General features: G+C 43.3%; 1 protein-coding gene across 1 annotated transcript; it reads right to left on the bottom strand.

Annotated features, from left to right (window-relative positions):
* Positions 1 to 4,646: 4,646 nt before the first annotated feature.
* Positions 4,647 to 12,116, bottom strand: MBOAT4 (membrane bound ghrelin O-acyltransferase MBOAT4). Its single transcript, XM_081220762.1, has 3 exons — positions 11,983 to 12,116; positions 8,765 to 8,989; positions 4,647 to 5,938 (listed from the first exon to the last, which is right to left on the bottom strand). Exons 1-3 carry the CDS (start codon positions 12,102 to 12,104, stop codon positions 4,975 to 4,977), a joined length of 1,311 nt encoding a protein of 436 aa, XP_081076888.1. The 5' UTR covers positions 12,105 to 12,116; the 3' UTR covers positions 4,647 to 4,974.
* Positions 12,117 to 16,702: the final 4,586 nt, after the last annotated feature.

Below are 16,702 nucleotides of genomic sequence, written 5' to 3'. Positions count from 1 at the left end.
GAGAACTTTTGATGATGAAACAATAAAGATTTTAAATATCTATTTTAGTTTGTGGGTGTTTTTGAAATGAAAATATACAACACACTTCAGTTGCTGAAGTGCATTATCCATTTTAACAATGTGATATAAAGCAAGGATGACATTAGTTACAAGGTTAGCCTTGCAGAAGTTACACTTCCAAAATAAAAGTGAAAACATAGTAGTAAATACTACACTGAAGCTGTATGATTTTGAGCTGTAGTAAAAGGATTCGTAATCTGGGGGAGTAGAATTTTTACTGACCTTTTAGAAAAATAGCCATAGAAGGTTTTGTTGACATAAAAAGACTACTGAGCGTCAAAAGTCAAGGTTGTACTTGTTCTTAAACTTTCAGAACTTTTTTTTTATGACTGCACGTTTTATTATATATTTATTATTATTCATCATTAGAGCATTTTGCTTTTTGCAGACATTTCAAACAGTTAAAGGTAAAAAAAATTCATCTGTGTGGTACAATGTGAACAGAGAAAAGTACTGTTCTCTTATCAAACATGAATCTTGTCCCAAGTTGCCCTAATTATAATCTCATTGTATACTTTAAAAAAAATTCAAATCATAGGTTCTTAGTGTCTGCTTTAATATGATTTTGGGGGCATTGTGAAAATAATCCAGACTTTTAAGGTAAACTCTAGAATGTTTATATTGAATGTGACTAGTTTTATAAGTTTCAGGTAACTTTAAATCACATCAAATTTAACAAGCAGCCATGCAACATTACTATTAAGTGGTATGAACATTTTAGATCTCAGGAGGCTTTTTGATGCATAAATTGGTGGGAATTTCAAATTCATATTTCTTCTGTATAAGCCTGTATTATCTTTTTGTCAGAAAAGATTAGGGAGCCCTTGTTTTATTGCAGGACTCCTAATTTTCATGCAGTCCCAGGGAAGAGAACATATCCTGTAAAATAAATATTCCAGACAACTAAAGCTTAACTCAAAAAGAACTATGTTTGTTTTAACTATTTTGACCTAAGTATTAAATGGATCATATACTTTTATACTTTCTTAGAATATATTAAAACATTTTGATTTTTCCTTGGTAATTTAGGGTTATCATAAATTATTTTTCCCCTATTTTTTATTTTTATATTGATAGTTAATGTACAATATCATATAAGTTTCAGGCGTACAGTATAGTGATTCACAATTTTTAAAGGTTATACATTTATAGTTATTATAAAATATCGGCTATACTCCCTGTTTGTACAGTATATCCTTGTAGCTTTTTTTTAACTTTTTATTTTTTATTGGAGTATACTTGATTAACAATGTTGTAATAGTTTTAGGTGTACAGCAAAGTGAGTTTAGTTATACATATACATGTATCTATTCTTTTTCAAGTTCTTTTCCCATTTAGGTTGTTATATAATATTGAGCAGAATTCCCTGTGCTATTTTCCCCTATTTTAAATGGCCCCTGACCTGTATTTTTCTGCAATTGTGTCTTTGCCAGCTTTTCTTACAACTGAGTGTTCTAACACTCCTTAACTTCTTTTATTTCTAATTTTCTAGTCAGTAATATGTTACTGGAGTGTGGTCAGGGGAAAAAAGTGAGGTAACCAAGCTGACTGAATCAAGTATATAACATTTCTGTACACAATACAACATCACTGGAGTTAACTAGGGTGTCTCCCACCTCTTACACAAATGAAAGGCTTTGTGACGGAAATGGCTCTTTAAAAAACTGTCATTGTTAACTGTGTACAGATAAGGGGGGTGGGAGGAGCACCAGATAGGGAGATGGCACAGTGCTGAGCAGAAGCGTTAGAGTTCAGTTTTCCACGCTTTCATGTAGGAGTTATTCCGAGCTTAAGGTCCTCACAGACCTTTGTCTGACTTCTGAGATCTTACATCTCTCTTCACCGTCTGTTTTCGGTTGCAGAAAGTCTAGAGATAGAGACAGTTTTGCTGTTTGTTTTCATAGGAAACTTCGTACTATATATTTTGCTTCCAATCTCTTGAAGATAATTTGAATTCATCCCTGGGTTTAGGACTATAGGACTATATGCTGTAGTCACAGCAATTCAGATATTAACTCTTAATCTTGTAAATTCTATCTGGAAGGAATAAAACAGAGAAAGTCAAAAAATGTTTCCACAGCTGAGAAATTAAAACCATAAAACATTCCTTTTTCAATTATAGTTCTGTTTTCTTTTGTGTATTTAGAGGCAGCACTAAAAGGGGAAGTCAGGAATCTTTTATTTCAGGAGCCGGGAGAACGGCTAATACTATGAAAGAGAAACTTTGTTGCAGTTTACACCATAGGAACCATCAAATAGAATAAAATATTATAGAACAAACATGAGTATTTCCGTATGTTTTAATAAGAGCATGAAGAGCATTACTACTTTATAATTTAGTTATCTTGATGTATAGTTTGGCGTTTCATATCAGAAATGTCTTTTTCTCTTATCAGATCAGTTATTGTTTAATATTATGTAAATATAGTGTGAAATAAGTGTCAGTGAACTTGTGTAGATTTGTGAACCTCTCCAAAATAGGACAGATGTCTTCCTGAAAGCTAGGTGTACTTAACATAGAACATTTGAAAATTGTTTCTAAAAGTGTTCACAGTTGAACAATTTCTTAGGATAGGACTAAGATAGATGGATTTTTATTTATTTTCGTCATGCTCCAAAACATAGGTGAGAGTCAGCTCTAAAACCTAGTTATGAGTATAGTAGTGAAGAAGAGGATGTTAGTCTCCTAAGGATTAAGAAAAGCTGGGTTTGGGAATTCCCTGGCGGTCCAGTGGTTAGGACTCCACAGTTTCACTGCCAAGGGCCCAGGTTCAAGTTCAGTCCCTGGTCGGGGAGCTAAGACCCCACAGCCACATGGCACAGCCAAAAGAAAAGAAAAGCTGGGTTTGAGCCATACTCCGTACCTAGAAAAGTCCTTTGTTCCCAGCGGCAGTTATACACTTCAGGACCGATTCTAGGTACTGTTGGGGAACAGAAAATGATGGGGACACATGGTCCGTCTCTGAGCTGTCAGTCTAGTGAGCTAAGACGAGACACAAGAACGGACCAAAGGAAGCTGATTCCTATACATGCCAAAGGAGAAGTTTGGGGGTTCACAGGAGGAAACGATTTGGGAAGCAAAAGTGAGGTGGAGGGAGTTTCCCGTTCTGCTCTGGCCGGTCTTCTGCTGGCAGGCAGGGTCATGGACACGAGGGCGTGTCCAGAGCAACGTCCTGGTGGCGGTTCTTCAGCTCCCTGGGGCTCGGGAGGTGCTGAGCACAGCAGCAGTGGTCGTGGGAGCTTCTTGATTCTGACACCCTCATCTCTGGGTCCCGGATACAATGGAGGTGGGAGAGGTGGTGAGACGTAGTGTATATTTCAAAGGAACTGATCAGGGCTTCCTTGGTGGCGCAGTGGTTGGGAGTCCGCCTGCCAATGCAGGGGACATAGGTTCGACCCCTGTTCCGGTAAGATCCCACATGCCGCGGAGCGATTAGGCCCGTGCGCCACAACTACTGAGCCTGTGCTCTAGAACCCACGAGCCACAACTGCTGAAGCCTGCATGCCTGGAGCCCGTGCTCTGCAACGGGAGAAGCCACTGCTTCTGATGGGAGGCCCGTGCACGGCAGTGAAGAGTAGCCCCCGCTGCAACTGGAGAAAGCCCACGTGCAGCAGCGAAGACCCAACTCAGCCAACTAATTAATTAATTTAAAAAATTTTTAAAAGGAACTGATCAAGCAGATTTGCTGATGAACTGTGTGGGAGAAAGGGAGAAGTCAAGCGTGACGAGCAAGTTTTCAGTTGTCCCTGTCAGGGGCGGGGGGAGAAGAAGATGTAATGAGGGAGAGTTGGAAAGAGACAACTGAGCTGGACACCACTTCCAAACTACTGGTTCGTCACATGTATTTCTTACCTACAAATATCACCATTCGCCATGTTTAAAATCTTTACCAGACAAGAGAATACTGTTGATACGTTGACCTGTATCTGCTTTATAAACTCCTTGAGGGGGCTTCCCTGGTGGCACAGTGGTTGAGAGTCCGCCTGCCGATGCAGGGGACACGGGTTCGTGCCCTGGTCCGGGCAGATCCCACATGCTGCAGAGCGGCTGGGCCCGTGAGCCATGGCCGCTGAGCCTGCGCGTCCAGAGCCTGTGCTCCGCAACAGGAGAGGCCACAACAGTGAGAGGCCCACGTACCGCGAAAAAAAAAAAAAAAAAAAAAAAAAAAAAAAATCTGGCTGATGAAGTCAAGTCATAGAACATTTTACTTTTTTTGCACCCAAACCCAATTACGATTCCCCAGGACCGAACCTTGGAGAAAACACTACTTTATTTTTCCTCAAGGCTCTTCTTCCTGTAACAATGGATTTGATTCAAAGACAAGTAGAATAATCTTATTACTGATAAACCTTTTTCCACAATGTGTTCTCTCCCTGTGGCATACTGTCCTGAGACAGTGAACCTAGAACCTGCTATCTGCATGGATGGGAAGAAAGGGAAAAGTATACCAAATACATCTCATGTGATGTTTTGCATTCCCACCTGAAATGTTACATGGCCCACCATCATCATTTATTCATTCCACAGACTTTTGGAACCAGACACCAAGACTACAAAGTAATTGAAAAGGAAGGTGAATAGGAATTTGGGAGTAATATATACACACTACTACATGTAAAATAAACAACAAGGACCTACTGCCTAGCACTGGGAACTCTATTTTGTAATAACCTATATGAGAAAAGAATCTGAAAAAGAATATATATATGTATAACTGAATCACTTTGCTGTATACCTGAAACTAATACAACATTGTAAGTCAACAATACTTCAGGTGCATACATCCAATACTTAAAAAAAGAAAAAAATACTTTTATCACAGAAAAGTGCAAACACCTGCATCTTCAAGGCACCATCTGGTACTTTCTAAAGTCTGTTTCATGGGTGTATAAGATGAAAATCGGGGAAAGATGTCAGTTAAATTTATGCTTTCTCTTCGCTAAACAAAAAAGCAAAATACAATACACCGCGGGAAAGATGCTGTTGTAAGAATTCCACAGCAGCCAGAGAGAGGAGAGGCTCCGGACCTCCACGGCCAGCATTATATAGGCAATGATGAGCTGGGTGTGGGCCCAGGTGAGAGTTCTATAGAGCACCCGCATCGGCCAGGATCTGATGAACACGTTGGCAAAGGTGTGAATCAGGTAGTCGGCTTCCACCATCACAGCCCAGCAGAGGAAACCAAACACCTGTCCCGGGTGGAGTCCGTGCCACCAAGCCGAGAAGACGAACGTCTGCAACAAGGGCCAGGTCCTGCCCTGCTGGAAAATGAGGCGTCGGAGCCACCGAGCTGTGCTCTGGTTCCACTTTCTGGTGAACAGGGCTATCCTGTGGGTTGTTTCCAGAGTCCAAATGTCCGCATCAGGGATGTATCCCTCCTCACCAGGGCTCTGTCCAAACTCAGGTCCAAAGCCCGCTGCATAGAGGAGGGAGTCATCCAAGAGCCAGTGGGAGTAGTAGGTGAGTTTGAAGAGCCCGGCGGTGGACCACATGACATAGACGCACTGTAGTTGCCGGCAGTCCGTCAGTCCTGCTCCTGCGCTCACCGCCTGCCTCACCACAACCTTCAGACACTCTAGTCCCAGAATCTGCAGACCCTTCCGGGTCAGAACCCAGAAAGAGTGCCTGGGATACAAACTGCTGGGCCCTTGAACACGAGCCTGAAATCTCTGGAAGGAACACAGGGGGCCTCCTAGAAGAGCAGGGAAAAAGAGCAAGTAGCTGAAATAGGGCAGAGCCTTCCACAGACGCTCAGACAAAGAGCTCTTGTTCCTGATGCCTCCTGCTGCTGCTACCACTTTCCCCTCACGAATGTCCAGAGACAGGGATGTGACCCTCTGGGTCAAGAGCATGAGGGAAGAAAGAGTGACGCAGAACCTGAAAGAGAGTTTTTCTTTAATGTAAAAACACTCCACATTTACTTTTATCCCCTTGAAGCGCCTCACCCAAGACCCAGTGGCAGGGACTTCCCTAGTGGTCCAGTGGCTAAGACTCCACGCTCCCAATGCAGGGAGCCCAGGTTTGATCCCTGGTCAGGAAACTAGATCCCACATGCATGCTGCCACTAAGAGTCTGCATGCCGCAACTAAAGATCCCACGTTCCACAACTAAGACCTAGCCCAGCCAAATAAATACTAAAAAAAAAAAAAAAGACCCAGTGGCCAATGGGTGGCTCTAAACAATTAAGACCAATCTCATGGCCTGCAGTTTCCCCCACAAAGACTCTTGGATTAATCCGGAACCACAGGCTCATCTGAGCAGGATGGAAAGGTAAATGGAGAAATGAATCATTAGAGAGGCAAATAAAAGAATGATGAGGAATATTACAGTGAAACGTTGATTATAGTATTTCTAAGAATACCTTATAAAGATTAGGATCGAGGTCAGGGAGAAATTTATCACAGAAGAAACAAGACCTTAGTTCTGTTTAGTCTTAGTTCTTCCTATAGAGACTACAGGAAGCTGGAGATTTGGACTGTGAACAAGTCCCTGACTGCAAGATTCTGAAGGCTTCGGGATTTGGGCTGAGGAAGAGCGAATCAAGCTAGAGGCTCAGGGTATGTGTTGAGTCATTAGCATTTGAGCTGTGTTCTTCACCAATCAGCTGACCTGTTCCTGCGTCACCATCACACAGTAGAGAAGATCCTGCTGACCATGGAGAAAATTAATGAGAGTTACAGTGACACACTCTACAGCCAGGAACACTGTCCTGTGGAGAGAAGATGGCTCTGTTTCCCAACCGTTGCTGCTTCTGTGTCTGAGAACTTAAGGACAACTGATCTCCTTACTTGACCTATCAAACAGTAAGCAAAGCGGCCACCAAATGCCACTAACCCCTGTTCAGTCCTCTTCTGTTAAGGGCTGAATGTGTCCTCCCCCACCCCAAATTCATATGTTGGGGGCCTAACGTCCAGTACCTCAGAATGTGTATATTTGGGGATGGGTCTTTAAGAGGTAATTAAGGTAAAACGAGGTCATGAGGGTGGGCCCTAACCCAAGATGACTGGTTTCCATATGAGAAGAGATAAGGACACAGACACACACAGAGGGAAGACCATGTGAAAGCAGAGGGAGAAGACGGTATCTACAAGCCAAGGAGAGAGGCCTCAGGAGAAGCTGAACCTGCCAACACTTTGACCTTGGACTTCCAGCCTCCAGAGGAAGTAAATGTTTGCTGTTGAAGCCACCCTGTCCGCAGTACTTTGTATGAGAGCCAGAGCAAACTAACACATCTTCCCGCTTCAGCTCAGGTTCAGCCTCCCTCCCGTGCAGCCAGATTCTGTTCAACTTGCTCCTCCAGCCCCTATCAGGTCCAGGCTTCCTCCTGAAATCCTAAGTCACCACATCCCGGTCAGTACTCCCCACTCCCTATCCACCCACCATCTTGCCTCTTCTTCAGAGAAGCAAGCCCTGGAGCCTTTGGTGAAAACAGTCAGAATAATGAATAGGATTCTGGGGCTTCCCTGGTGGCGCAGTGGTTGAGAGTCTGCCTGCCGATGCAGGGGACAGGGGTTCGAGCCCTGGTCTGGGAGGATCCCACATGCCGTGGAGCAACTGGGCCCGTGAGCCACAATTACCGAGCCTGCGCGTCTGGAGCCTGTGCTCCGCAACAAGAGAGGCCGCCATAGTGAGAGGCCCGCGCACCGCGATGAAGAGTGGCCCCTGCTTGCCACAACTAGAGAAAGCTCTCGCACAGAAACGAAGACCCAACACAGCAAAAAGAAATTAATTAATTAATAAACTAAAAAAAAAAATTTACGGATGTCAAAACGGTTTAGTAATTTTTTATACAACAAAACAGTGGATTATAATGTAGCCTGGGAAAATTAAAAAAAAAAAAGAATAGGATTCTGGGTGTGGGAGGGATGGCAGAGTAAGGCAACCAACAGCAGCTAGAATCAGAGAGGTGACCCCCTCGACAGGTCACCCCTCCAGTTCACCGAGCGACCATGAAGCCAGGCCAGTGGTGATCACAGCGAGAGCCAGGAACAACAGGCTTCAGGATGGCAGAGATGCCTGATTCCCTCTAATCCTGGTGATCTCACTGGCTCAGGAAAACACGTCCCTAGACTGTAATTAGCGCCCTATTTTTTTTTTTCCTGGATTGAGTGACTTCCCTTTTTCTGGGGGATGGAAGAGCTGAGTGTCAGTGAAAGTAAAACTCTTGCAGAGCAGGTGTGTGGGAAGGCAGCAAAGGTTTATGGTAGATTTATACCTTTCCTGTCCTACTGAAACAGCGGGGAGGCTGCCGGCTATGTGTCTAAACTACCTACACTGAGGTGTGTGTACTCTGCTTAGTTACCTGCAGGCCAGCCTCATCTGTGGGCCCTGGGACTCCTGGTTCACTCCCTTTCTCGGGCACAATGTGAATTACAGCTAGTGCCAGGCACTGTGCCATGCAGGCAGCACATGGTAGCTATTAGGAGATAAGTCATACAATTACACTTATATTCATTCATTAACCCTAACCTAAGAGGCTTGCAAGATAGGTATTGCTATCCCCCCAACACACACTTAACACACACCCTTTATTTCAGAAAAAGACATTGAGGCCGAGAGAGGTTGACTGACTCACTCAAGATCACACTGCTGGGATGTGGAAGAATTTGGATTCAAACTCAACGCCCAGGTCCTCCCCACCAGCACCCCGGTGCAAGCAAACCCTGGTGGGCTCCGTAGGAACACAGGAACGGGCTGCTTTACCTCGTGGAAGGAGCTTCTTGCAGATAATACTCCGTATAGTGCAGACCCAGGTGGCACAGCGTCTGCCAGCTCATCTGAAAGAGGAAAGTCAGCCTGTGGACGTCCTGGGGGCCCAGCGAGTGGATCAGGACCACGGTGCACAGAGCGGGGATGAAGACCAGCACAGCGAAGGAACCCATGGCGGCTACTGCCAGGCCTCCTCCTACCACCAGGAGGAACAGGTACCTGGAACACAGAACGCCTTAGAGCAGTGCGACAGATGAGTCACTTCCCGTGGCAGCCCATCTGTGGAACCCAGTGGAGGTGGGCGCCCCCTCACCCCTACAGAAGTCACACTGTTGTCACTCTGAAGTATTCCTCCTGTTCTTCTGAAGGAGAGAAACAGGGAGGGTAGAGGCAAAGTCCATGTGTAAACCACTTCAGCAGGAGACAAATCTTGATTTCTGCCTCTGGGACCCTGGGCACCCCTCTTTGATGTCTGCCAGGCCACTGGGGAGATACCTGCCCCCAACAATCCTGTGGAGACCGGTCTGGAATGTTTCCCAGTAGGGCCACACTCAGCCCTGCGCTTGCTGCCCAACCAAAGTGGTGGGAATCTAGGATCCAGGATCTAGGAGGACTCTAGACATCATCTCACACAGGTAAGTCTCTTCCCTTTCCACAGAGCTGCACGCCCTGGCCCTCAATGCCTCCCTTTGATAAGTGTTTGAAAACTCAATTACAAAGTCTTTAAGTGTATTGTTTAATAATTTTTGTCATCTGCATACATAGTTTAGCCTATTCTCCAAATCCATACAAATAAAATCTTACAGTATTTGCTTATTTGAGTAAAGCTTCTATCATTAGTATAATATTTTGTTTTTTTAATTTATTGAAGTATAGTTGATTTACAATGTTTCAGGTGTACAGCAAAGTGATTTAGTTATACATATGTATATTCTTTTTCAGATTTTTGTCTATCGTAGGTTATTATAAGATATTGAGTGTAGTTCCCTGTGCTATACAGTAGGTTCTTGTTGTCTGTTTTGTATATAGTCGTGTGTATATGTTAATCCCAAACTCCTAATTTATCTCTACCCCCTCCCCAGCTATCCCTTTGGTAACCATAGTTCGTTTTCTATGTCTGTGAGTCTATTGTCTATTTCTGTTTTGTAAATAAGTTCATCTGTATCATTTTTTAGATTCTACATATAAGTGATACCATGATATTTGTCTTTATATCTACCCTCAATCCTCTCTACTGTACTTTAAGTTCTCATGACTTGGTACTTTTTGTATTGTTGTAAATACATTGTAAATACATGTTGTAAATACATCAGTGAAGTGGCTTGTGGAGCATGCCTCCTTTGGAAGCCAGCGGATGCCCTCTGGATCTGCAGAGGCACCAGAGTTTCCATATTATGAGGACTCGGCTTTTCTTTCCACAGTATATGGAGATTTGTTTGTTTTTTCCTTTTAAGTAGTGCCTAGTTAATAAATCTGAACAAAGAGGCCAGAAAAAAAACTCTGAAACAGGGACAGGAAAAGTGAATGAATCTCTGTGTCACAGGGTGTAGATCATGGCTCTTTGGCCTGTGACGCACAGGCCTTTGCAAGAATTTCTTTCTTTCTTGAGGGAGACGGCAGGTGCTTCAGTGTGCGAGGCTCTATTCCACAGGCCCTGGCCATTCCTGAGCTTCAGCCTCTGCTTGGGATGACTCCTTCTCTACCCGCCCAAGCCTTCGCCTCCTTGCCATTGGAAAATAGAGGAGAACACTTATTCTTTACACAACAGAGGTGAAACATGAAACAGTGCTATTCCTCAAAGCAACTGCCCTGGGGATTTGTAAACATTATTATGTCTACACATGTACAATGCAGGATGCATGATTTTTTGGAGTGCTTATTTTATTCTGGGCATTGGGCCAATAATTCCTTTATATGAAATATCTTCGTTTAATCCTTAAAACAATCCCATGAGGTAGGCATTATTATTTCCATTTTACAGATGAACTCAGAGAGTTTATTCACATACACAAGGACACTCAGGAAGTGAGGGACCAGGACTCACCAGGCTAACTCCCAAAGCCAGCAATCTTAACCTATGGGAATTAGCCCTTATTTTTGCACTTGTTTTGCTTTATTGTTTGTGATTCTTTCTCAATAGGAAACTTTTTTTTTTAACAACTGCTTCCCTCGTCTCCTAAACAAAGGTAAAGCGCCATCAACCAGATGTGAAGATGTAATAACCTACCATAGTTTAATCGAACTCAGCCATCCTGGTTGCTAGAAACAGCTAGATTTACTTATGAATCCCCAATATATAAAAATCTTAGTTTCCAAAATAAGTGAATTATTAAGAGGTAGAACTTTGGCAATGGATTTTCACTTTACAAAAGGATATTCCATAAAACCTTTTTTTAAAAATAGGGACTGTCTCTAATGTATTGAATTTACTAGGTATAAAAAATCATTTCAATCAAGTTATCAAATCTCTAGTGACAGTAATTTTGGATCCCAGGTAGAGATAAAACTAATCAAACAAAATTTATTTTGACCTTTTTCATTTCTCTGAGAAATCAGACAAAGGCATTAAAAAAATCACATAGTTGTATATTTAATAAAATTTAATTTTATTCAAAATGATAGAATTCCATGAAATTAAGACTGTTCAAGAACATCTGGGGGTGGCGCTTCCCTGGTGGCACAGTGGTTGGGAGTCTGCCTGCCAATGCAGGGGACGCGGGTTCGTGCCCCGGTCTGAGAGGATCCCACATGCCGCGGAGCGGCTGGGCCCATGAGCCATGGCCGCTGAGCCTGCGCATCCGGAGCCTGTGCTCCGCAACGGGAGAAGCCACAGCAATGAGAGGCCTGCATACCGCAAAAAAAAAAAAAAAGAACATCTGGGGCATACGGTTGATTTATAGGTGCATCTATTTGGGGAATTCCTATATAACCCCAACATCCATCTGTCCCCCATTTATTTTCATCCTTTTCCTACTTAATGTGACCCTATCAAACTTTGGCTGAGTCAATGAAGACATGATGTCAATTTCCAGTTCTGATTCACTCTATTAGACATAATCATGATCAAACAATCAATAATCGGTGGCAGTGATGATAACTTAAAAACAACCAGTGTAATTAGTATTTAATATTCACATCTGCACTCCAACCTGGGCTTTTTGATCTACTATAGTATTCATAGACGTAAGAGCAAAATTAGCCATCAAACCTACCTGGCATGAGTGGAAAATGAATCCATAATGCAGAGATAATTAAAGAGAAGCGCAAAAGGAAAAGCAGCCCCTTGATAAAGTGATACAGGATGGAGGAAGAACAGCTGAAGCCAATCCATCATGAACTGGAACAAAAGATACTGTCCTTTCCAGAATCCTTAACTGATGCTTTCCTGGAAATCTCAACCAGGTTCTCTTTGATCTTTTTATACGGTTTAGGAAGGCCTGGCTGAGCAAAAGGCAAACAAAAGCACTGGAGATAAGCAGTATAAAAGTTGGCTTTCTGATAAAGGGAACTCACTATAGAAACCAAAACGCATCTGGTGTTAGATTACCTAGTAAGGCTATGTATGAAAAGCATTGCTTTCAGAAGTTCTGGTTTTGTTTATATACTGCAGTATTTGCCTTTCCAGTCATCTGACTTTCATATTCTTCTCACTAAGTAAATGGAAAATCTCATTTTCCAATTGTGGACAGTCAACTCACCCGACTGGGGAGGGGGAACAAGAACACGAACTGTGAAGAAGGGAGGCCGGTTCCCCCTCCCAACCATTTCCTCCTTAGGCTCTTTATACTATTTCCTTATGCTATTTCTTCTTTTTTTTTATAGTACGTAGTCACCACCCTTTATATACCTATTTCTCGATTAGTTTATTGCCCGTCTCCCTGCTACAATGTGAGCTCTGCAAGGGAGGAGCTTTGTTTTGTTTATTGCTGTACCCCCTACACATAGAACAGTGCTGGGTGCGTACGATGTACTCAGTAAGTACTTGTTAAAATCTGAAAGGTTTTAAGGAAGCTAAAGTGTGGAGAGGAACATTTAAAGAGAAGCTCTTCTTTAGGGTGTGGACAAGAAATCCAAGAGACGCTGCCTACAAGCAAGACAAGAACAAGAGGCCATTTCTTGGCGGGTAGAGGTCCATCTACTGAGCCCAGAGCATTACAACGCCATCCCAGACCAGCCACTTTTCATCTCTGAAGGCACATGGAAGAGCAAGCAGCCTTAAATAAGGGACGGGAGAGTATAGCCTGATTCAAAAGCATCTTAAGGGCAAGGACCCCCTGTTAGTGGGAGACAGCTCTGCACAGAAGAGAAAACATGAAAGAAAGCCTCCAATTAGCTAGAGAACTCTGAGCAAATCAGTCCCCTCTCTGAGACTGAACAACTTCATCTTAAAATTCTATATAATAATGACAGTTATTCAGCAGAATTGCTGTGTTGTCTTCAACAGAACTGTTATGAAGATTAGATAACGTATGTAAAAGCATGGAGGATAAAGCTGTTTGGTTGAATGTAGTTGAAGGTAACACAATTGAATAATAAAAATGTTGAGCATTATTGGGCTACCATTTTATTTATTTATTATTTTTAAAAATAAATTTATTTATTTATTTGTTTTTGGCTGTGTTGGGTTTTTTTTGCTGTTGCTGCTCGCGGGCTTTCTCTAGTTGCAGCGAGCGGGGGCTACTCTTCGTTGTGGTGCGCAGGCTTCTCATTGCAGTGGTTTCTCGTTGCAGAGCACGTGCTCTAGGTGTGCGGGCTTCAGTACTTGTGGCTGGCCGGCTCTAGAGCACAGGCTCGGTAGTTGTGGTGCATGGGCTTAGTTGCTCCACGGCACGTGGGATCGTCCCGAACCAGGGCTCGAAACCGTGTCCCCTGCATTGGCAGGCAAATTCTTAACCACTGCACCACCAGGGAAGTCCCTGGGCTACCATTTTATGACAGACCTGTGCTAAGCACTTGGAGTAGAAGGATGAATAAGATACGGTTCCTGCCCTCAAGTAGCTCTGAATCTACTAGGGAGAAGGAAATGGCAACAAATACTTGCATTAAAGAACTATAGGTGCCGTATACCACTGGCACACTGTAGTGGACAAATAAAGAAGCAATCATCTGCAGAGATAAGGAATTTTTTAAATGCAGGGGAAGTGGAGAAGGGGGAATGCTTAACTTGGCTCTGGAAGGATGTTTCCAAACAGATGGATAGTTTATTCCAGGCCACAGATGGCACAAAGACCTAGACAAACAGTAAAGCAATTAATGGGAGAAAAGGGCTCCCTAAGCAACGAATAAGCTCACATCATAGTAAACATATTAAAATGCAGTCAAAACCCCCATTAAATATACTTGCTAGGTTCAGAAGAATTGAGTTGCCCTTAATTTGTTAGGGAAAAGGTTATGCTTTTTGTCATTGAATTAAATATTTATTAATTCATACTTGTACTTTTTGCATTTTGGAATCAGCACATTTTATTTGCAGGTCTCAAACATTTTATAGGCTCCCCGAAAGGCCTGTAGGCCCTAGACACTGTAGCTAATATTGATAAAATGGTCCTTTTTACAAGCATGCCATGATGGTTAATTTTGTGTCAACTCAGGCTATGCTGCCCAGCTGTTTGGTCATTACCAGTCTAAATATTGCAGCAAAGGTATTTTTAAGATGAAATTAAAATCAGATTTAAATCAGTAGAATTTTAGTAAAACATATTACCATCCAAAATGTGGGGGGTGACTTCCCTAGTGGTGCAGTGGTTAAGAATCTGCCTGTCAACGCAGGGGACACGGGTTCGAGCCCTGGTTTGGGAAGATCCCACATGCCGAGGAGCAACTAAGCCCATGCGCCACAACTACTGAGCCTGCGCTCTAGAGCCCGCGAGCCACAACTACTGGAGCCCGCGAGCCACAACTACTGAGCCCACGTGCTGCCACTACTGAAGCCCGCGCGCCTAGAGCCCATGCTCCACAACAAGAGAAGCCACCGCAATGAGAAACCCGCGCACCACAACGAAGAGTATGCTCCGCTCCCCGCAACTAGAGAAAGCCCATGTGCAGCAATGAAGACCCAACACAGCCAAAAATAATAAATAAAATAAACAAAATGTGGGTGGGCCTCATCCAATCAGCAGAAGGCCTTAAGACCAAAGACTGAGGTTTCCCCTCCGCAGAAAGCAATTCTGCCTCATAGAAACCCTGCCTGAATTTCCCGCTTGTAGATTTTGGATTTGAGACTGCAAGATCAACTTCTTCCAGCCTGGGGGTCTGCGTAACTACGTGAGCCAGTTCCTTAAAATAAATGTGTCTCCCATGGCTTCTGCTTCTCTGGAGAGTGCTAGCACCCATGCCATGGAGGTCTTTTTTTTTTTTTTTAACATCTTTATTGGAGTATAATTGCTTTACAATGGTGTTAGTTTCTGCTGTATAACAAAGTGAATCAGCTATACATATACATATGTCCCCATATCCCCTCCCTCTTGAGTCTCCCTCCCACCCTCCCTATCCCACCCCCTTAGGGGGTCACAAAGCACTGAGCTGATCTCCCTGTGCCATGCAGCTGCTTCCCACTAGCTATCTACTTTAGGTTTCTTAGTGTATATATGTCCATATCACTCTCTCACTTCGTCCCAGCTTACCTTTCCCCCTCCCCGTGTCCTCAAGTCCATTCTCTACGTCTGTGTCCTTATTCCTGTCCTGCCCCTAGGTTCTTCAGAACCTTTTTTTGGTTTTGTTTTAGATTCCATATATATGTGTTAGCATATGGTATTTGTTTTTCTCTTTCTGACTTACTTCACTCTGTATGACAGACTCTAGGTCCATCCACCTCACTACAAATAACTCAATTTCGTTTCTTTTTGTGGCTGAGTAATATTCCATGGTATATATGTGCCACATCTTCTTTATCCATTCATCTGTCGATGGACATTTAGGTTGCTTCCATGTCCTGGCTATTGTAAATAGAGCTGCAATGAACATTGCGGTACATGACTCTGTTTGAATTATGGTTTTCTCAGGGTATACGCCCAGTAGTGGGATTGCTGGGTCGTATGGTAGTTGTATTTTTAGTTTTTTAAGGAACCGCCATACTGTTCTGTATAGTTGCTGTATCAATTTACATTCCCACCAACATTGCAAGAGGGTTCCCTTTTCTCCACACCCTCTCCAGCATTTACTATTTGTAGATTTTTTGATGATGGCCATTCTGACTGGGCCATGGAAGTCTCTCAAATTGATTTAGACAGACATTGCTTAAAAATGAATAGGTGTTGGGCTTCCCTGGTGGCTCAGTGGTTGAGAGTCCGCCTGCCGATGCAGGGGACACGGGTTCGTGCCCTGGTCCGGGAAGATCCCACGTGCCGCGGAGCGGCTGGGCCCGTGAGCCCTGGCCACTGAGCCTGCGCGTCGGGAGCCTGTGCTCCGCAACAGGAGAGGCCACAACAGTGAGAGGCCCACGTACCGCAAAAAAAAAAAGAATAAGTGTTTACATGCTTGGAGACAATAGGATGTTTTAAATTCATCCATATGTTTATTCAACAGGTTTTTTTTGAGTATCAACTATGTGTCAGGTACTGTGGTCAGTGAGTAAAGAGTAGGGACAAACTCATATGGCCTTACTTTCATGGAACTTAGTCTTTGGGGGAGGTGGTAAAAGAAGTACAGCTGGTGATGGATGCTATCCTTATCCCTTGGAGATAACCAACAGTATAGCAAGAGTAACCTATTTTTAAAAAATTTTTATTTTATATTGGACTATAGTTGATTTACAATGTTTTGCTAGTTTCAGGTGTATAGCAAAGTGATTCAGTTATACATATACATATAAGAGTGACCTATTTCTGACTCAGTGGTCAGAGAGGCTTCTCTGAGAATGAAGGTCAGTTTCTTGTATCAACTGAGCTGGGCTACAGTTCTCAGTTATTCAAACGCCAGTCTAGGTGATGTAGT

This window comes from Mesoplodon bidens (assembly GCF_964165515.1).
Source record: "Mesoplodon bidens genome assembly, chromosome: 20".
Classification (NCBI taxonomy): Eukaryota; Metazoa; Chordata; class Mammalia; order Artiodactyla; family Ziphiidae; genus Mesoplodon; species Mesoplodon bidens.
The sequence above is the reverse complement of the archived record's forward strand: the minus strand, read 5'-3'. Positions and strand labels throughout refer to the sequence as shown.